Source organism: Papio anubis, chromosome 10 (assembly GCF_008728515.1).
Source record: "Papio anubis isolate 15944 chromosome 10, Panubis1.0, whole genome shotgun sequence".
Taxonomy (NCBI): Eukaryota; Metazoa; Chordata; class Mammalia; order Primates; family Cercopithecidae; genus Papio; species Papio anubis.
In genome coordinates, this window is record NC_044985.1 from 125,135,370 (window position 1) to 125,156,266 (window position 20,897).

At 56.6% G+C, this 20,897-nt stretch overlaps 1 protein-coding gene across 1 annotated transcript in view; it reads left to right on the plus strand.

Annotated features, from left to right (window-relative positions):
* ANO7 (anoctamin 7) overlaps nucleotides 1-20,897 on the plus strand; it is a 39,192-nt gene that overhangs the window by 4,291 nt on the left and 14,004 nt on the right. Inside the window, 12 exon segments of the mRNA XM_009183545.4 lie at nucleotides 4,523-4,662; nucleotides 9,667-9,774; nucleotides 10,439-10,575; nucleotides 11,567-11,624; nucleotides 12,489-12,599; nucleotides 13,626-13,791; nucleotides 15,294-15,384; nucleotides 16,717-16,813; nucleotides 18,443-18,586; nucleotides 18,656-18,793; nucleotides 19,465-19,563; nucleotides 19,638-19,740. Coding sequence (XP_009181809.2) covers nucleotides 4,523-4,662; nucleotides 9,667-9,774; nucleotides 10,439-10,575; nucleotides 11,567-11,624; nucleotides 12,489-12,599; nucleotides 13,626-13,791; nucleotides 15,294-15,384; nucleotides 16,717-16,813; nucleotides 18,443-18,586; nucleotides 18,656-18,793; nucleotides 19,465-19,563; nucleotides 19,638-19,740 — 1,392 coding nt within the window.

Genomic DNA, 20,897 nt, shown 5'->3' on the forward strand with positions numbered 1-20,897 from the left:
CTGGAAAACTAAGGAAAATAGCAGTTCCTCAGAGAATTCAGCAGAGTTCCCATAAGAGCCAGCACGTCCTCCCTGGATGAGCACCCACAAGCATGGGATGTGGGCCCCCGGGAGATACCTGTACAGCCGCAGCATCATTCACGGTAGCTGGAAGGCGTGCATTCGTCTGCCGGGACTGTCATAAGAAGTACCACAGCCTGGGCCAGGCACAGTGGCTCACGCCTGTAATCCCAGCACTTTGGGAGGCCGAGGTGGGTGGATCACCTGAGATCGGGAGTTTGAGACCAGCCCTATCAACATGGAGAAACCCTGTCTCTACTAAAACTACAAAATTAGCCAGGCGTGGTGGTACATGCCTGTAATCCTAGCTACTCAGGAGGCTGAGGCAGGATAATCGCTTGAACCCAAGAGGCGGAGGTCACAGTGAACCGAGGTCGCGCCATTGCGCTCCAGCCTGGGCAACAAGAGCGAAACTCCAGCTCCAAGAAAAAAAAAGTACCACAACCTGTGGGGCTTAGATGGCAGAACTTTCCTTTCTTACACTCTGGGGGCTGAAGTCCGAGGTGAGGGTGAGGCAGGGCTGGTGGCTTGGAGGCCTCTCTTTGGCTGTTGCAGACGCGCCTTCTCCCTGTGTCCTCACACCCCTGGGGTCTCTTCCTCTTATAAGGACACCAGCTGTCATGGATTAGGGCCCATCCTAATAGCCATCATGGGTCTTTAATGACCTAATCTCCAAATACAGTTTCATTCTGAGGACTGAGGGGTGGGGCTTTGATATACTAATTTTGGGGAAACTTAGTTCAGCCCATATCAAGGTGGAAGCCATCCACGTGTCCACCTACAGACGACTAGGCAAGCAAAATGTGGTACTTCCATCCAACGTATTTATTCAGCCATAAAAAGGCAGGAAATTCTGACACAGGCTGCAACGGGGATGAGCCTTGAGGACGTTACGCTACGTGAAATCAGCCAGTCGCAAAAGGACAAATGTGATTCCACTTATATGAGGTCCCCAGAGAGTCAAATTCATAGAGAAGGTAGACTGGTGGGTGCCAGGGGCAGGGGCTGGGGAGGGGAGAGGGAGTTGGTGCTTCATGGGTGTAGGGGTTCAGTGGAGATGGATGGTGGTGATGGCGCAGAAGAATGTCAGTGTCCTCAGTACCAATGACCTGGACACTTAAATGTGGTTAAGATGGTTTTTGTTTGTTTGGGTTTTGTTTGTTTTCATTTATGTTTTTTGTTTTTTTGAGGCGGAGTCTCACTCTGTCACCCAGGCTGGAGCGCAGTGGTGCAATCTTGGCTCCCTGCAAGCTCCGCCTCCTGGGTTCAAGCTATTCTCCTGCCTCAGCCTCCTGAGTAGCTGGGACTACAGGTGCGCACCACCACGCCCGGCTAATTTTTGTGTTTTTAGTAGAGATGGGGTTTCGCCATTTTGGTCAGGCAGGTCTTAAACTCCTGACCTCAGGTGATCCACCTGTCTCGACCTCCCAAAGTGCTGGGATTATAAGCGTGAGCCACCACGCCCAGCCTAAGATGGTTTTTTCAAAACGTAGACAGCCCTTATTTTCTCAGAATCCTCCACACGCCCCCTCTGTGTGTGTGAGACTTAAGTCATCCTCGCAGCTGCATGCGTGGCCATGGGCCCACCCCTCCCTCCCAACCCCACCAGGCCCTCAGACCACATCTCCTCCTACCACTCCTACCAGAAGCTCCCCACCCTTCTTTCCAAGACTGGCACCTCCCAAGATACAATCTTTTTTTTTTTTTTTTTTGAGACGGAGTCTCGCTCTGTACCCCAGGCTGGAGTGCAGTTGCGCAATCTCGGCTCACTACAAGCTCCGCCTCCCGGGTTCACGCCATTCTCCTGCCTCAGCCTCCCGAGTAGCTGGACTACAGGCGCCCGCCATCACGCCCGGCTAATTTTTTGTATTTTTAGTAGAGATGGGGTTTCACCGTGTTAGCCAGGATGGTCTCGATCTCTTGACCTTGTGATCCGCCCGCCTCGGCCTCCCAAAGTGCTGGGATTCCAGGCGTGAGCCACCGCGCCTGGCTGATACAATCATTTTAAACTTTCATATAAAGGTAGAATATATTCTATCCTCTGAGAAAATCATGCCTTTTATCAGTATTAATTGTGCCTAGAAAATTGTCTATCCATAATCATGCTTTGTGTCTTAAGATCCATTTGGCCTGGTATTGTTAATGTTTTGTCAGTTTTGTGTGTTCTGTTTTGTTTCAGAGGGATTAAGGTGTGCCTGATGTATTATTTCCCGTATTTAGAAAGTGAGTCTTTCACTCCATGAATTTGGTATTTTCCTCCGTTTATATAGGTCTACTTTAATTTCTTTTTCTTTTTTTTTCCTTTTTTTCTTTTCTTTCTTTTTTTTTTTTTTTTTTTTTTTTTTTTTTTTTTTTTTTTTTTTTTTTGAGACAGTTTCGCTCTTGTTGCCCAGGCTGGAGTGCAGTGGCACAATCTTGGCTCACTGCAACCTCTGCCTCCCAGGTTCAAGTGATCTCTAGCCTCAGCCTCCTGAGTAGCTGGGATTACAAGCACCTGCCACCACGCCCGGCTAATTTTGTATTTTTAGTAGAGACGTGGTTTCTTCAAGTTGATCAGGCTGACTTCTCAAACTCCTGACTTCAGGTGATCTGCCCGCCTTGGCCTCCCAAGGTGCTAGGATTACAGGCGTGAGCCACAGCACCTGGCCTTTAATTTCTTTTTTGCTGCTTTTATGAGATCTTTCCTATCTTTTAGTAGATGTATTCCAAATAGCATTACTTGGAAAATTTCACTGCCTGTGTGTCATAGGTGTATAGAAATTACTTATTTCCCTTTTTTTTTTTTTTTTTTAAGATGGAGTCTCGCTCTCTTGCCCAGGCTAGAGTGCAGTGGTGTGTTCTCAGCTCACTGCAAGCTCCACCTCCTGAGTTCACGCCATTCTCCTGCCTCAGCCTCCCGAGTAGCTGGGACTATAGGTGCCCGCCGCCATGTCCGGCTAATTTTTTGTATTTTTAGTAGAGACGGGGTTTCACTGTGTTAGCCAGGATGGTCTCGATCTCCTAACCTCGTGATCCGCCCACCTCAGCCTCCCAAAGTGCTGAGATTACAGGCGTGACCCACCATGCCCAGCCTCTTTTTTTTTTCTTTTTTTGGCGATGGAGTCTCACTTTGTCACCCAGGCTGGAGTGCCGTGGTGTGATCTCGGCTTACTGCAACCTCCACCTCCCAGGTTCAAGTGATTCTCCTGCCTCACCTGCCCCCCCTCACCCCTCTCCCCGCCACCCCCTGAATAGCTGGGATTACAAGCACCTGCCACCACGCCTGGCTGATTTTTCTATTTTTAGTAGAGACACGGTTTCACCATGTTGGCCAGGCTGGTCTTGAATTGCTGACCTCAGGTGATCCAGCTGCCTCAGCCTCCCAAAGTGCTGGGATTACAGGCGTGAGCCACCAAGTCCAGCCACAATAAGATATTAAAAAAGAGAGAGACAGAATGCCCACATTCACATAACTTTTACTACAGTATTCTGTTATAATTCTATTTTATTATTAGTTATTTTCATCTCTTACTTTACCTAATTCATAAATTAACTTTCACCATAGGAAGGTTATCATAGGTAGGTACATATTATAGGTAGGGATAGGGAAAGACAGTACATATAGGTTTGGTACTCAGCACAGTTTCAGGCATCCACTGGGGTCTTGGAATGTATCCCCTGCAGATAAGGGGGGACTCCGTCGTCCTCACTCCTTGGGTATGGCCTGCGAGTCTCTGCTGGATGACCAGGGTGTTCCCGCTGGAGCTCAGATTCCCCAGCCCTGTGTATCCTCTGGAATCTTTGTCAGCCATTGGCCTCCAGCAGCTGCCTGTGTGTGAATAGCTTGGTGCTCGAAGGGCCTGGGGGACTTTCTCACAGACCCGGTGGCTCCGTCTTCTTCCCAAGCTCCAGCCCCCTTAGCAGCACCTAATTCGGACGCCCATTCGCTTCGCCCACCAATGCCTCTGCTTGGGCTCTATTGCCCTGCCTGTGGTTTGGGAAAGGACCCCAGGAAGAAGTGAAGGGAAGGCTCACCTCACATGCTCCTCTTCTCTGGAGGGCCTGAGCCCAGCATCCATCGCTGTCTCATGCCAGAAAATCAGGGGCTTCAGAAACGTTCTCCAGCGTTGATTCTCTGTGGCAGGAAGGGAAGTCTGACAGTGCCTTGCACCTGAAGTCCTTAAAGACCCCTTTAGGAGTTTGGGACTCACCCTGCAGGGATCTCAGAGGGCCACACCCAACTCCTCTCCAGGCCTCCATTCCCCACTCAGGCCAATGCAGGGCTTTCCTGGAACCTGGAAGTGCTCCCTGAGTCCTCCTAGCCCTGGCTGGGATCAGAGAGGGGACCTGGAAGGAACTGGCCCCGAGTGTCCAAGTGCCTGGCTCCCCATTGCGTCCCGGCTAGGATGCTGGCAGCCCTTCCCCGGGCCGGCCACTGCCACTTAGCCAGGCTTCCGCCTCTGTCCCTGTTGGTTCCTAGCAGACTTTGTCCTTGTTTGGGAGGAGGACCTGAAGTTAGACTGGCAGCAGAACAGTGCCTCCCGGGACAGAACAGACACGCACAGGACCTGGCGGGAGACTTTTCTGGATAATCTTCGTGCGGCTGGGCTGCATGTAGACCAGGTACGTGGAGGCGGTCGTGGGCAAGGCCCTAGGCCCTGCATCCACTCGGTGACCCATTACCTTGCTGCATGAGGCCTGAGGGCATGGTGTCCAGAGCCCCAGAGCAGATCAGCCCCCCCGCCCCCCTGCCACCCACCATGGGGAGCTGCTGTCCAGAGGGCGGGGTAAACATGGATCCCTCCTGGCACACTCAGCTCTCTCATAGAGGCCGGAGCCCTCAGGGTCACCTGAAAACTCTCACACTACCTTTGCCATTCATGTGTCCTACTTCCAGCATTAAAGCTTTTGTGTAGTCTGCAGTACCAAGTGTTGAGAAGATACAAAGCAAGGGGCCTCAGGCCACTGCTGATGGTGGAAGCGGGGCCACCACATGGGGAGTGGTGTGGCCATCCACAAAACATCATTTGTGTTTATGACTCTCAGTGTGCTTATCGAATTAACAGCTTAAAAAGTCCTTTCACGTGTTTGTTTTCGGTGATAATGGGAGGTACCACTTAGAATCATTTAAGCAACAGGTCCAGGGAGCATGAGAAACAGGAACTAGGCATGAGGATGCTGGGTGCGTGGGCACAGGTGTGCACAGGCAGGGCTTGGGGCAGCTGGGGATTGGGGTGCAGAGCCCAGCTCTCACCCTGCTGTGTTCCCCGTTCATTGCCAGGTCTGTCCACGCGGCTCCTTCCTTCTCCGCCCTCCTCTGACCAGCTTCCTCTGTCCCTAGGAGCAGGCTGTGCTCTCACCTGTCCCCTCCCTCTCCACAGAGTAATCAATCTTGAGTTTTATGTTCATCACACTTGGGGTTTCTTTACCATTTTAGTGCCAATTTGACATCATCAAGCAACGCAGCCTGGCTTTGTCTGAGATTGGCAGAGCTGAATCACGGGCGGGGTCATGACTGCTGCTCCGGGCCCCGCCCTTGCCTTGCCGCAGGCAGCTGTGCGTGCGAATGCAGTCTTTGCTTATGGATGCTGTGAGAATGGGCATTTGAGTCGTTCCCAGTCTGGGACGATTATGAAAATCAGCTACTGTAAATTCATTTGTGTGCGCACACACACACGTGTCGTGTATCCCTGTGCCCGTGGGCGGGAACTGCTCCTGGGAGCAGGGGTGCTGGGCTGAGGCATGTGCAGATGGATGGCCACACCACTCCCCATGTGGTGGCCCCGCTTCCACCATCAGCAGTGGCCTGAGGCCCCTTGCTTTGTATCTTCTCAACACTTGGTACTGCAGACTTTTAAAGTTTTACCCATCAGTTGGGATGTGGTTGTGGCTCACCATGGCTTGTGTGCTTGTGTGTTTGTTTGTTTTTGAGAGAGAGTCTCGCTCTGTTTCCCAGGCTGGAGAGCAATGGTGAGATCTCGGCTCACTGCAACCTCCCGGGTTCAAGAGATTCTTTTACCTCAGCTTCTCGAGTACGTGGGATTACAGGCGTGGGCCACCATGCCCAGCTAATTTTTGTATTTTTAGCAGAGACGGGGTTTCACCATATTGGCCAGGCTGGTCTCGAACTCCTCACCTCAGGTGATCCGCCCGCCCCGGCTTCCCAAAGTGCTGGGATTACAGGTGCGAGCTACCGCGCCTGGCCTCAACCAGGTTTTAATTTGCATTTTCCCTGCTTCTTAAAGAAGTTGAGGGCCGGGCGCGGTGGCTCAAGCCTGTAATCCCAGCACTTTGGGAGGCCGAGACGGGCGGATCACGAGGTCAGGAGATTGAGACCATCCTGGCTAACACAATGAAACCCCGTCTCTACTAAAAATACAAAAAAATTAGCCAGGCGTGGTGGCGGCGCCTGTAGTCCCAGCTACTTGGGAGGCTGAGGCAGGAGAATGGCGGGAACCCGGGAGGCGGAGCTTGCAGTGAGCCGAGATCGCACCACTGCACTCCAGCCTGGGCGACAGAGCGAGACTCCGCCTCAAAAAAAAAAAAAAAAAAAGAAGTTGCGATTTTTGTTTAACTTTTACTTTAGGTTCGGGGGCACATGTGCAGGGTTGTTATATTGGTAAACTCATGTCACGGGGGTTTGTTGTACAGATGATTTCGTCACCCAGGTACTAAGCTTAGTACACAATAGTTATTTTTTCTGCTCCTCTCCCTCCTCCCTCAAAGAAGCCCCAGTGTCTGTTGGTCCCTTTGTGTCCATGACTTCTCATCGTTCGGCTCCCACTTCTAAGTGAGAATATACAGTATTTGGTTTTCTGTTCTTGTATTAGTTTGCTAAGGATAATAGCCTCTAGCTCCATCCACATTCCTGCAAAGGACATGATCTTGTTCTTTTTTATGGCTGCATAGTATTCCATGGTGCATCATTTTCCATTTTCTTTAATCCAGCCACTGGCCAGACACTGAGGCTGACTCCACGTCTTTGCTATTGTGAATAGTGCTGCAGGTTGAGCATTTTTCACGTTTATGGTCCATTTATGTTTTCTAATGCTGTGAATTGCAGCACAGTATCTTTGCTCTTTCCTATTGGATCACTTGCCTTTTTTTTCTTTTTTACTTTTTTTTTTTGAATGAGTCATCTAATAACCAGGCTGGGTCTGGCTGGATCTCAGCTCACTGCAAGCTCCGCCTCCGGGTTCCGCGCCATTCTCCTGCCTCCAGCCTTCCGAGTAACGGGACTACAAGCGCCGCCACGGCGCCCGAGCTGGATTTTTTTGTATTTTTTTTTAGTAGAGACGGGGTTTCACCGTGTTAGCCAGGATGGTCTCGATCTCCTGACCTCGTGATCCGCCCGTCTCGGCCTCCCAAAGTGCTGGGATTACAGGCTTGAGCCACCGCGCCCGGCCTCTTTTTTTTTCTTGAGACAGAGTTTTTTTGTTGTTGTTTGCTTTTTGTTTTGAGACAAAGTCTTGCTCTGTTGCCCAGGCTGGAGTGCAGTGGTGCGATCTCGGCTCACTGCAACCTCCACCTCCCGGTTTCAAGCAATTCTCTTGCCTCTGCCTCCCAAGTACCTGGAACTACAAGGCACCTGACACCATGCCTGGCTCATATTTGTATTTTTAGTAGAGACAAGGTTTCACCATGTTGGCCAGGCTGGTCTCAAACTCCTGACTTTGTGATCCACCTGCCTTGGCCTCCCAAAGTGCTGGGATTATGGGCGTGAGCCACCGTGCCCGGCCTAACGAGACAGGGTCTTGTTCTGTTGCCCTGGCTGGAGTGCAGTGGTGCAGTCACGGCTCATGGCAGCCTCAATCTCCCGAGGCTCAAGGCTCAAGCCATCTCCCCAGCTCAGCCTCCTGAGTAGCTGGGACTACAGGCCCACACCACCGTGCCCGGCAGATTTTTTGTATTTTTTGTAGAGATGAGGTCTCACTTTGTGGTCCTAGCTGGTCTGGAACTCCTGGGCTCAAGCAGTCTGCCTGCCTTAGCCTCCCAAGTCACCTGCCTTTTTTTTTTTTTTTTGAGACAGGGTCTGACTGTCACCCAGGCTGGAGAGCAGTGGTGCGATCTCGGCTCACTGCAACCTTTCTCTCCTGGGTTCAAGTGATTCTCCTGCCTCAGCCTCCTGAGTAGCTGGGATTACAGGTGTGTACCACCATACCTGGCTAATTTTTGTATTTTTAGTAGAGATGGGGTTACCCCATGTTGGCCAGGCTGGTCATGAACCTCAAGGGATCTGCCTGTCTCAGCCTCCCAAAGTGCTGGGATCACAGGCATGAGCCACCACGTCCGGCCTCACCTGCCTTTTTCTTATTAAGGCTTAGGAGCTTGTTGTCTGTTCTGGCTACTTAGCCACTGCTGGTGGTGTGTGTGACAGACACCTTTCCCCAGTCCTGGCTGGCTCTCGTGGTCATGATGGTGTCCTGGTTGGTTTTAACCTGCTGTGGACTGAGTTAGTCCTGCGTCTGACTCCCCTCTGCCTTCCGTGCCTTTCTTCCCTTGCCCGCCTTCTCATTCCCACGTTTCCTACTCCTTGTCCAGAATACGCAGGTAGCAGCCCCCACTTGCCACATCCCCCCGACCCCATGCTGCCAGCCCTGCTCTCCCTGGCTTCCTTCCAGGGCCTTCTCAGGTGTTGGCACATGGAGCCCACAGAGCTAACGGCCCCCACTCCCGAGTTTGGATCTGCTTCAGTGTCTGGGAGGTGGAGGTGAAAGACACCTGCTTTTATTATGCACAGAGCTAATTGGGTGATGTGGTCCCATGAGTTTTCAAGGTCATCATCCAGACCTGGGCAGGTTTGCCCTTTAGTTGAGGGCAGTGGGGACTACTGCAGGGGACGCCGGTGGTTCCAGCACGTTCCCCAAAGTGTGCCTGGTCTTCGGTCTGCAGGACAATTCTCAGCTCTCAGCACACATCACAGCCAGCCGGGGGCCCAGGCCTGCCCTTGACTCTGTTCCATTTCGCCTAAGTTGGGGCCGGGGCTTTGGCACGTGGGGAACCCCAGATGGCTGTGAGGGCTGAGGGCCACTGGACTAAAGGGGGTGGTGCTGAAAAGCAGTTTTGCACGCAGAGGAGGCACTTGTCCACTGGACTGAAGATCCCTGTCTCAACCCACCCCGGGCTCCAGGAGCGCCTGTCACATGTTGGCACACACGTGCACATGTGAACATAGATAGTGCCCACCCATATGTACACACACACACGGAAACGTGTCCGTGCACAACGTGCATGGACACCTGGTGACTGATCAAAGGTGAGGCGACTGTTCATTCTTGAAAACCAAAAGCTGGAGGTGCTGCCCCTCAAGCCGGAAGGCGGGCGTGGGTCAGCGTGGTCTGGCCAGCAGGGCGAGGCTCTCCCTAGCCTTAGGGGAGGCTGCAGGTGATGCCAGCCCCAACAGCGTGCTGTCTGCAGCGAATCTGTTGCTGGGGCCGACTCCCCAACGGGGCTGTCGAGGCCTGGTTAGCTTTCAGAGGCGTGTCCACAGGAGCAGGTGTCATGTATCAAATAGGAGATTCAAAGTCAGGTGTTACCACGGGTACGGAAATGCCAGTGTTTTCCTAAGAGTGCGAATGGACACACACGTGCACCCTCAGGCTCTCACGGAGCCCTGGGTGCCTGCAGCATGACGTCCAGGACGGGAACACCACAGTGCACTACGCCCTCCTCAGCGCCTCCTGGGCTGTGCTCTGCTACTACGCCGAAGACCTGCGCCTGAAGCTGCCCTTGCAGGTACGTGGGAGGCATGGGGACAGGGTGGGCCTGGAGGTCCCCCCAGCCAGGGTTACTGGTGACTAGTCCCCAAACACTGCATCCAGCTGCCAATGCCGACAGCCTTGGGAGGGCTCCTCTTACCCACTCCAACACCAGACCCCAAAAAACATCACCGGGCAAACAGGGCAGGTGGTGGCATCCCCCATGGTGGGTTCGTGGGAGATGGGGTCGGGTGAACAGTGTGTGTGCACTGAGCTCCAGGCCCAGACCCCCACCAGGCCACCTGCTGAGGGCCCAGCCTGTGGACGTGGGGTGGAGAAGGCTGGCTCCAGGTGACCTCAGGGACCTGGACCATCTTGGGTCTGGACGTGGGTCCACCACCCACCATACTGGCTGGCCTGACCCTCACTGCTGCGGGTGGCAGAGACACACTACTCACCAGTTCCCATCCCTTTTCCACTTGAGGGGCTCTGGGCTACAAACTGACAAGCTAAGTGGCCTCGGAGCCTGAGGCCCTGAGAAGGGAAGGGGTTATCCTGGGCCCTCCCAGGGTCTACCGCGCTCCTTCCCTCTGCTGGAGCCCCTTTGCCCACTGCCCAGTTTGCAAACTTGCACAACCTCCACTCCCACGTGGGGCGTTTGCCTCTCCACAGTGGGAGGAGCCACAGACGTTTCCTTCCAGGAGTTACCCAACCAGGCCTCCAACTGGTCGGCCGAGCTGCTGGCATGGCTGGGCATCCCCAATGTCCTGCTGGAAGTTGTGCCAGACGTGCCCCCTGAGTACTACTCCTGCCAGTTCAGAGTGAACAAGCTGCCACGGTAAGGCGGGGGCCCTGCCAGTCAGAGGAAAGAACAGGAGTGAATGGGAGTCGGTGAATGAGTGAGTGGAACTTGGTCCTTCCCCAGGACTCTCCTCACCTCGAGTTTTCGGCAGGGAATCAGGCCAGGTGGGCACGCTTGTCACGTGTCTGCGTTTCCAGACCGGCTGCATCGGCCAGGCTAGGGTGGTTGTGCTGCAGGACAGATACCCACCCAAGGCCCAGTGGCTGGACACGCAAGGTCCAGTTCCTGCTCAGGCACACGTGTGGTGGGTCAGTGCGGCACCTGCCCACCACGGTCTCTCAGGGCCCGGGCGATGGAGGCTCTGTCTCATCACAGCCTCCCCAGCTGCCAAGGTAGAAAGCAGGGACCTGTTCTGCCCACACTGGCTCCCTCCTGGAAACGACTCGTGTGTGTCGTGCACACACGTTACTACCAGACAAAGCCAGTCGCACTATGGCACCAGGCCTGTAGACTGGGGGAGTCCAGAAGTGGCAGGGACCGCTGTCGGGGACCACTGCTGAAGGCAGCCTTTCTGCCACACGGGATGCCTCCTTTTGGGGCTGGTGGGAAATTCAGTCTCACTCCGTGTTGCCCCACCCATGGCTTCCCAAGATTCTGGTTTCCCAGGGAGGACCCCTGCCCAGTCACTGTCCACACTGCCCACGAGCACCCTCAGCCCCATGCCGGAGCTTCAGGGCGGCACACGGGATGGGGCTCCCTGGCCAGCCTGGCCCTCTCTGCACTGCCCTGCCCTGTGCCCAACCACAGTTTGCTTCCCCCCACCCTAAGTGTGGTGAGGGGTTCTGGGTATCTGGGGGCCTCCTGTGGCCTCCTGTTCCTGGGGATGTGAAAGGCAAAATCGGGAGCCACTGACCTGCCAGGGAGCCAGCTGCTTCTCCTGGGCGAGGGCTGTGTCCGCAGGCCTGTGCTCCTGCGTGTGCAGCAGCACCTGGGCCCCAAACCTTCTGCACCGTTCACATGCCCATAGCTTCCTCGGGAGTGACAACCAGGACACCTTCTTCACAAGCACCAAGAGGCACCAAATTGTGAGTGGGGGTCCCTGCTGCGGGCCCCAAACCCTGACCTGGCTCTGAGGATCCTGCCAGCCCCCAGTCTCTGTGGACGCAGAAAGGCCCGCTTGAGATCAGAGGACTGAGGCCTGGGTCCTGGAGGCTTTGGAAACTTTAGAGGCTGACCTCAGCTCGAAACACAGGGCAGGGCATGGTCTGGGCTAGGGGAGGGGTGGGGAAGGGCCCAGTTCTCCTCTGGGACCCCAGGGCTCAAAATAGATATTGGCTTTATGGACAGATGGGACAGCCGAGACTAGCCCCAGGCAGGGTGGGTCCTGCTGGCTGGGAGCAGACCCGCCCTGCAGTGTCGTCCAAGGATGGGCGGCTCCAGGTGGGGCAGGCCCAAGGCACGCTGGCAGGAGGCCTGCTCCTGAGGCCTGCAGGCAGGGAAGGGCCAGTCCAGGCCTACCCAGGAGAGGCCCTGCAGACCACCACGGGGCACACAGTCAGTCACGTGGGCTGCCCAGGTAGGGGCAAGGCACACCCGGGACACAGCTGACTCCCAGGCTGCCGTGTTTGCTGTCACCCAGGGTGCGGGTTCAGAGTGGGCTGTGCCTGGCCAGGCAGGGGCCCAGCTTTGGGTACAGACGCAACCCCCACACGCCGTGTGGCGCTGGTCAAGGTCTCCGAGCCTGCAGAGCGGGAGAATGAGGCCACCCTGGCGCAGGGGCGTCCTGCATGTGAGGTGGTGACACAGATAGCGATCCATCAGATCGCTATTGTCACCAGAAGGCTAAGGGAGGCCGTCCGTGGCCTTGGCCTGAAGCCAGGCTAGCTAAGACATCCCTGTTCTGCTATTACATGATCAGTGACCTGCACCATTCTCCACACCCCCTGCAGCTGTTTGAGATCCTGGCCAAGACCCCGTACGGCCACGAGAAGAAAAACCTGCTTGGGATCCACCAGCTGCTGGCAGAGGGTGTCCTCAGCGCTGCCTTCCCCCTGCACGACGTGAGTTCGGGGACTGGGGGCTCCAGCCTGGGCGTGGGGGATGAGTCCCCTTGGGTCCTGCTGGCCCTCGGGGAGGCGGGTGTGGGGCAGGCACAGTCAGCCGGCGTGACCACCCAGGAGTAGAACACTAAACGCACACACGTGACGATGTGACCAGGCCATCCCGTGGCCTGTCCAGGGCCTCAGGTCCAGCTCTGCATGGACTGCAGCCCACACTGTGGTGCCTAACACGGGAAAAGGCCAGTCCCTGGGCTCTAGATGCTATGGCTCCATCTCTCTGTGTAGCTTCTCTTGCTGGGAAACACAGTGAGGTCTCTTATCCCCCTCCAGAAGCTGGGTAAACTGAGGCAATGCCAAAGCGGGCACTGACCGGGGCGGCTGCTGCTGCACCTGTTCCTGTCAGCCTTACCATCATCCCTGAGAAAACAGCCACCGTGGGGAGCAGGAGGCCGTTTACCCCCCGACCCGCCCGAGCCTTCCCCCTTGGTCAAGCAGGGGAGGGGCCTCGCAGGCAGCCAGGGCATCCGGGGCCTGGTCAGGCCTGAGCCCACTGCTGCGTGGCCAGGGGGCCAGTCCTGCCCCAATGCTGTCATGAAGGTTAAATGAAAAAGTGGGTGTGGAAATGCCAGGTGTCCCACCTCACTGGGGCATCTCCTTCCGCCAGCCAGGGCCCAGGACGCACAGCACAGGACACCAGCCTGGGGAATCTCCAACCCAGAGAAGGTGCTGGTCCCTGGACCAAGGCTACTGGCTTCTCCCAGGGTGGCCTCTCCAGCTCCTTCCCTGCCCTGAACCCTCACAGCCCAGGAGTCAGAGAGGCCTCACCACACATGTCCCCTCCTTGGAGAGGTCCTCCTGGACCACCCTGTACCCACCCCTCCACATTACTCTATTTTTCCTTCACGGAGCAATCCCAAACTCCCGGGCCTGATCTGCCCATGTCCCACACTGAAGTCCCCGCACCTACAACACTGCCCGGTGGGATAAGCAGGGGGAGTCTCCTACCCACAGTCCTCTCGCCCCCAGGGCCCCTTCAAGACGCCCCCAGAGGGCCCACAGGCTCCGCACCTCAACCAGCGCCAAGTCCTTTACCAGCACTGGGCGCGCTGGGGCAAGTGGTACAAGTACCAGCCCCTGGACCACGTGCGCAGGTACTTCGGAGAGAAGGTGGCCCTCTACTTCGCCTGGCTCGGTGAGTCCCCCCGGCCACCCCCAGACCACCTGGGCTCCCCCAGCTTGGTCTCAGGTTGTAACGATTTGCCAGTCCATGCCCCTGGAGGGCGGCGTGTGTGGGGGCTTGGACGGTGGGCACGGCTCTTGGCCTCGCCTGGCTGACTCCTGCCGGGCTGCCCTCCTGGCTCTCCCCAAGCCTAGTCACTCTAACTGGGTGCCATGATGCTGGGCCCTGGCCTCCTAATGCCCCAGTAACAGTGCTGAGAACCCCTTCTGCTGGTGGGGGTCTCTCCTGACTCCCTCCCCGACTGTCACTGGCCCATGAGGTTGCCCCTGCCTGGGTCCAGGCCAAGCCTCTCATCTCCTCCAAGCAGGCCAGCACCTTCCAGATGCCCATCTGCCCAGGCAACCCCAGAGCTGTTCCTCCTGGGTCCTGGCTGCCCTCACCCCACTCAGCTCTTGGCACCCTCCCTTCCCCATCCTGGGTCGGCCCCTGCCCCTTCATCCTGTGCCCCAGAACTTCCAAAGCCCTTTCTCATCCCCACACGCAGCCCCACAGTGGACCCAGACAATGGAGCCAGCCAGGGCAGTGGGTGGGGCCGGCAGGCATGGCAGGGCAGTTGGGGTACAGCATTGGGGTGGAGGCACAGCTCCTGTGTGCCAGGACTCACCCGGCCATCTCAGGGCCTAGAGCAGCAACCCTGGGACAGCATGGCCAGGCTGAGGGCCGCTGGGGGCAAGCAGGGCCAGCGCTACATCTGGGCTCCAGGCAGACTTGCATTTCACAGCAGTCACTCTGGCCAGCAGAGAGTCAGGCAGGACAGGGATACCCAGGCCTGGGACACTGAGCCAGGGTAGGAAGGATACTCAGGCCTGGACTGAGCCAGGTAGGACAGGACACTCAGCCCAGGACTGGAGGCAGGAGACAGGACACCAGGCCCGGACTGGAGCCAGGTGGTGGGACAGGACACCAGGCCCAGGACTGAGGCAGGAGACAGGATACCCAGGCCCTGGACTGAGGTGCAGGAGACAGGACACCAGGTCTGGGACTGCAGTGGGGGACAGGACACCAGGCCTGGGGTAACGGAGGGACTGTGGCTGTGGTCAGATGAGGCAGGGGCCAGGGTGGGGGTTGGGTGGTGGGGAGGAGGCACCCAGAATGACCTGTGGTTTCCCTGGGGCTGGAACACGGGTGGGCCCACACTTCTGTGGTGAGCAGGACGTGGAGGGACTTCTCTGTCCATCCTGGGCAGGTTGGTTGGAGTGAGCTGGCTGAGGAGAGGGCATCCAGAGGTGGAGAGCCTGGTGGGCTGGAATCCCAGCAGCACTGGTGTCGGGGTCAATGTGGTAGGGGTGTCCAGAGTCTGGGGCAGAGGCTCAGAAGGGTGGGGCCATGCCAGAGCTGCCAGGGAGAGCTGGGCTGAGGGTGGTCCCTAGGGGACAAGCATAGCTGTGTAGACCCCTACCTGGGGCCCCCAAGCCCAGGTTCCTAATGGTGGACCCCTGCCATCCTCTCTACAGGGTTTTACACGGGCTGGCTCCTGCCAGCAGCGGTGGTGGGCACACTGGTGTTCCTGGTGGGCTGCTTCCTGGTGTTCTCAGATATACCCACGTGAGTGTTCCCTCTCCGCAGCTCTGGGGCCTGGTGCTGGGCCTCCAGAGGGCTGTGGGATGGGGGGACCCCGGGTGTGAGGCCCTTTGCAGACAGCTGGTGGTTGAAATGATTGAGGTGAGAGGTGAGCACATGCCTGTCCTCAGGAGTGTCACAGAGGGCCTTGTGGACATGGCTGAAAGGCTGGCAGGTGGACCAGAGTGCTCCCAGGCTGACAGGTGGCCAGGAGTGCTCCCAAGCTGACAGGTGGCCAGGAGTGCTCCCAGGGTGACAGGTGGCCAGGAGTGCTCCCGGGCTGACACAGGTCGACAGGAGTGCTCCCAGGCTGACAGGTGGCCAGGAGTGCTCCCGGGCTGACACAGGTCGACAGGAGTGCTCCCAGGCTGACACAGGTGGCCAGGAGTGCTCCCAGGCTGACACAGGTGGTCAGGAGTGCTCCCAGGCTGACACAGGTGGACAGGAGTGCTCCCAGGCTGACACAGGTGGACAGGAGTGCTCCCAGGCTGATAGATGGACAGGAGTGCTCCAAGGCTGACAGATGGGCAGGAGTGCTCTCATGCTAATTTTATTGGCACTCTTATTTATTACAATAATGTAAGCTTTCTTATTAATAAATGACTGGGCTTTTGTTTTAGTTTATCATGGAACTGAAATTCAGAAACTTAACTCAGACATTGTCATAGCATATATTTTAAAACAACTATTTTCTGGGAGGGATTGCATTGGGAGTTATACCTGATGTAAATGACGAGTTGATGGGTGCAGCAGACCAACATGGCACAAGTATACATATGTAACAAACCTGCACGTTATGCACATGTACCCTACAACTTAAAGTATAATAATAATAAATAAATTAAAAAAAAAAAAACAAAAAAAACAACTATTTTCTTAAGAAATGCTGGGCCTGGCTGGGCACGGTGGCTCACGCTTGTAATCCCAGCACTTTGGGAGGCCGAGGCGGGCGAATCATGAGGTCTCGAGATCTAGACCACAGTGAAACCCTGTCTCTACTAAAAATATAAAAAATTAGCTGGGCACGGTGGCGGGCACCTGTAGTCCCAGCTACTCAGGAGGCTAAGGCAGGAGAATGGTGTGAACCCAGGAGGCAGAGCTTGCAGTGAGCCGAGGTCGAGATCGCGCCACTGCACTCCAGCCTGGGCTACAGAGCGAGACTCTGTCTCAAAAAAAAAAAAGAAAAGAAAAAAAAGAAATGCTGGGTCTGGCAAAGGCAGTGGTGGGGAGAGAAAGGACAAGGGAGGCGCCTGGCTGAGAGGAGCAACCAGCCCCCATCCCCCATTAACTCCCACCCCTCCACTCCATGCCTTGAAGGCAGGAACTGTGTGGCAGCAAGGACAGCTTTGAGATGTGCCCACTTTGCCTCGATTGCCCTTTCTGGCTGCTCTCCAGCGCCTGTGCCCTGGCCCAGGTATGAGAAGAGGTGGGTGGGGTAAGGGATTTGGGAGTCGGGGGATGAGGAGGGCAGCTCCCCTGGTCCTGGTCCTGACTCTGCCTGCACCAGCCCCTGTCCAGCTTGTCACCACGTAAAGGCGGATTGATCCATGAGCTCCTTAACCTTTGTTCTCTCGCCTGGAACTGGGGTTACGCCCGGCACACACCTCCCAGCACTTGGCAGAGTGCCTGCACTCAGTAGTGGCCCATGTTAGTGCTTCTCACTTGAGGACACCCCAGGCCAGGACTCCAGCTCTGGCACTCTGGGGGCACCTGGCCCTTGGCTCCAAGGCAGACAAACCCTGGAGCTGCCAGGGCACAGGCAGAACCAAAAGGTTGGACTTCTGAGCAGAATTCCCAGCTTATGAGACCTGGGCAGGAGGCTCCTGCAGTCCCTGAGCCCCACTGTCCCCCCACCTGTCTGGCATGCTTCCTAGGTCTGTCCACCTTCCCAGGGACCTCAGGGCCTCGCTAGTACCCCACATGCACTGGACCCAGAGCCCTTGGCACTACTGATGGGCCAGATGCCCTTTGATTTCACCCCTGGGAATCCACCTGGATGTTTCCTAGGACCACAAATGGGGACTTAAAACAGCAGAGGCTTATTCTCACAGACCTGGGGCTGGAGTCCAGAATCAAGGTGTTGGCAGGCTTGGCCACTTCTGGGTATTCGACCTCAGGCCTCTCTCCTGGTTTCTGGTGCTGCTGGCGGGCCTTGGTCCTCCCTGGCTTGTGGCCCCCTCATTCCAATCTCTGCTTCCGTCTCCACCTGGCCTTCCCCTGTGTCTGCGTGCTGGTTCCTCTTCTCCCCTTTTGTAAGGGTTTGTCCAGGGTGCTCTCATCTGGAGATCCTTACCTTACATCTACAAAGGCCCTTATTCAAATAAGATTACATCCTGAGGTTCCCAACCAACATATCTTTTGGGGGTCAGAATTCAGCTCACTACAGTTCATCCTCTGGTTCCCAAAACTTCATGTCCATCCCCTGTGGAAAATACATTCCCCTCAGCATCCTCCAAAGTCTCAACCTCTTACAGCATTAACTTTAGTCCAAAATCTCATGAAAATTTCAGCTCAGAAAGTCCCAAATCACATCCTCAAAGTCAGGTGTGGGTGAGACCTGGGTGTGGACTGTCCTGAGGCAAAATTCCTCTCCACCTGTGGGTCTGTGCTTCCAAAACACAGTCGGGGGGCCGGGCGCAGTGGCTCACGCCTGTAATCCCAGCACTCTGGGAGGCCGAGGCGGGCGGATCACGAGGTCAGGAGATGGAGACCATCCTGGCTAACACGGTGAAACTCCGTCTACTAAAAATACAAAATATTAGCCGGGCGTGGTGGCGGCGCCTGTAGTCCCAGCTTCTTGGGAGGCTAAGGCAGGAGAATGGCGTGAACCCGGGAGGCGGAGCTTGCAGTGAGCCGAGATCGCGCCACTGCACTCCAGCCTGGGCGACAGAGCGAGACTGCATCTCAAACAAACAAACAAACAAAACACACAGTCGGGGGAGTATATGGGATGCACATTCCCATTCCAGAAGGAAGGAACGCTGGAAGGAACAAGGGGCCTCCAGTCCCAAGCAGGTCTGGACACCCCACATCCCTGCCACAGGCCGGCCGGCTGTTCGACCACGGCGGCACCGTCTTCTTCAGCTTGTTCATGGCACTGTGGGCCGTGCTGCTCCTGGAGTACTGGAAGCGGAAGAGTGCCACGCTGGCCTACCGCTGGGACTGCTCTGACTACGAGGACATCGAGGTGAGCCACCCCCGCTGGACCACGGTCACACCCGGCGAGGGCCGCCACTGAGCACCGGCTCCCTTCCAGGAGAGGCCTCGGCCCCAGTTTGCCGCCTCAGCCCCCACGACAGCCCCGAACCCCATCACGGGGGAGGACGAGCCCTACTTCCCCGAGAGGAGCCGCGCGCGCCGCATGCTGGCTGGCTCGGTGGTGATCGTCATGATGGTATGCGGTCCCCTGCCCTCCACTCATGCCTCCATCCTCCTGCACCACGTGGGGTGGTTTTTGTCCCCCATCCCACCTTGGTGCCGAGGCCAGATGCCTCCTGTGGGCGCAGGACCCTCACTCCCCGCAGAGAGGCCCCCATGTGCCCAGGCTCCAGGGAGGGGCTGAGCCCAGGGCTCGGCTGTGGGGTCCCGGCTGAGACTCATACAGAGGGCCTGGGAGGGTCTCCCCCTGGGTGTGGGCATGGGGCATTTTTCAAGCAAGGGGGTCGGTTTCAAGGAAAAGAGAAGCAGGCACCCCAGCAGGGCCATTCGCTGCAACCTGTCTTGCCTTCCAGCCAAAGTGGCTTCCTAATAGGACCCCTCCCACCCTGCCAAGATGTCAGGAATCCCCAGTTCCTGGGATGGGATGGCTCTAACACTCACAGTGGCTGCCCTGACACCCAGATGTGGCCCAGCCTCTAACCCTAACCCCACCCCACCTCTGCCTGAACAACCCATCAGGAAGGACATCGCCTGGGAGCACAGCCGGGGCTGGAGGCAGGGGGCTTCCCAGAGGAGGCAGTGCTGGGGCCAGCAGTGGACTAGGAGAGCTGTCAGGGTCCATGGCCTGAGGGTGCTGGGGTGCCCAAGCCACTGTGAAGGGGCTCACGAGCCTCCCTGCCCCTGCAGGTGGCCGTAGTGGTCATGTGCCTCGTGTCTATCATCCTGTACCGCGCCATCATGGCCATCGTGGTGTCCAGGTCGGGCAACACCCTCCTCGCAGCCTGGGTGAGCCTCTGCCGCCTGCCTCGGGGGGCCCTGAGCAGCCCCTCATCCAGCTCTGACTGCCTGTCTCCTGTCAGGCCTCTCGCATCGCCAGCCTCACAGGGTCTGTAGTGAACCTCATCTTCATCCTCATCCTCTCCAAGATCTATGTGTCCCTGGCCCACGTCCTGACACGATGGGGTGAGTGGGCTGAGGCCGGCCAGGCACTAACCAGGGGCCCACCCTGCCAGCCCCAAGCCAGAACATGGACTTTCTCACTCACTGACACACAGGACCCTCACTTCTATTTCTTTCTTCTTTCTTTTTTCTTTTGAGACAGGATCTCACTCTGTTGCCAAAGCTGGAGTGCACTGGCATGATCATGGCTCACTGCAGACTTGACCTCCCAGGCTCAAGGGATCCTCCTGCCTCAGCCTCCTGAGTACCTGGGACCACTGTGCCCAGCTGAATTTTTTTTTTTTTTTTTTTGATAGAGACAGGGGTCTCACTATGTGGCTCAGGCTGGTCTCCAGCCCCTGGCCTCAAGTGATCCTTCTGCCTAAGCCTCTCAGAGTGCTGGGATTACAGGCATGAGCCACGGCACCTGCTTTTCTTTCTCTTTCTTATTTTTTGTTTTTGGCACCCCAGGTGGGACACAAACGATCCCTGGGTTAGGATGCCAGTGCCCCCCATTTCTAAATGTGGTACCGATTGGAGGTGTCTGAGACTCCCCCGAGGCTCCCTTAAAAGAGCAGTGAGCAGGGCCTTCCTGGAGATCAAGGACCCTGGGGGCACTCAAGCACCCAAGGAGTTCTCGCCCCTCCACAGGGTCCCCTCCAGGCTGCGAGGTCGCCAGGTGGGAGATGTCCCTCCAGAATAGGGCCGCTGAGCCTCTGTGGGGTGGCGTGGGGGATCGGCCACTGGACTGGGCAACTGCCTCTCAGTTCTTCCCTCTCCCTTCCCCTCCCTTCAGCCTTCTCTTTCTCTGTCTCATTTCCTGAGGACAAACACTTAGGGACCAACCTATTCGTTCCATAAGCTGCTGCCTCTCACCAGCCCTGCTCTAGCCCTGGGGGTGAATAGCCTTGAACAAAAGCTGGCAGCCCTGCCCTGGAGCCCAAGTTCTAGGAGAGGGGACAGAACTGGCTGCCTGCACAGCTACAGATAATGGGAGAGGGCGTAAGTGCTGAGGAGGAAGTGCCTCCTGGTGGGTGGCCAGGGGAAGGTGGGTGTCAGGGAAAGACCTAAGCAGGTGGCAGGTGTCTCGGGGAGAGGTTCCTGGTGCTGGAGGGCCAAGGGCAGGGCCCTGAGGGGAGCCGCCCAGCTGCTTCTGTGACTGTGGGGTGTTGTGCCTCCCT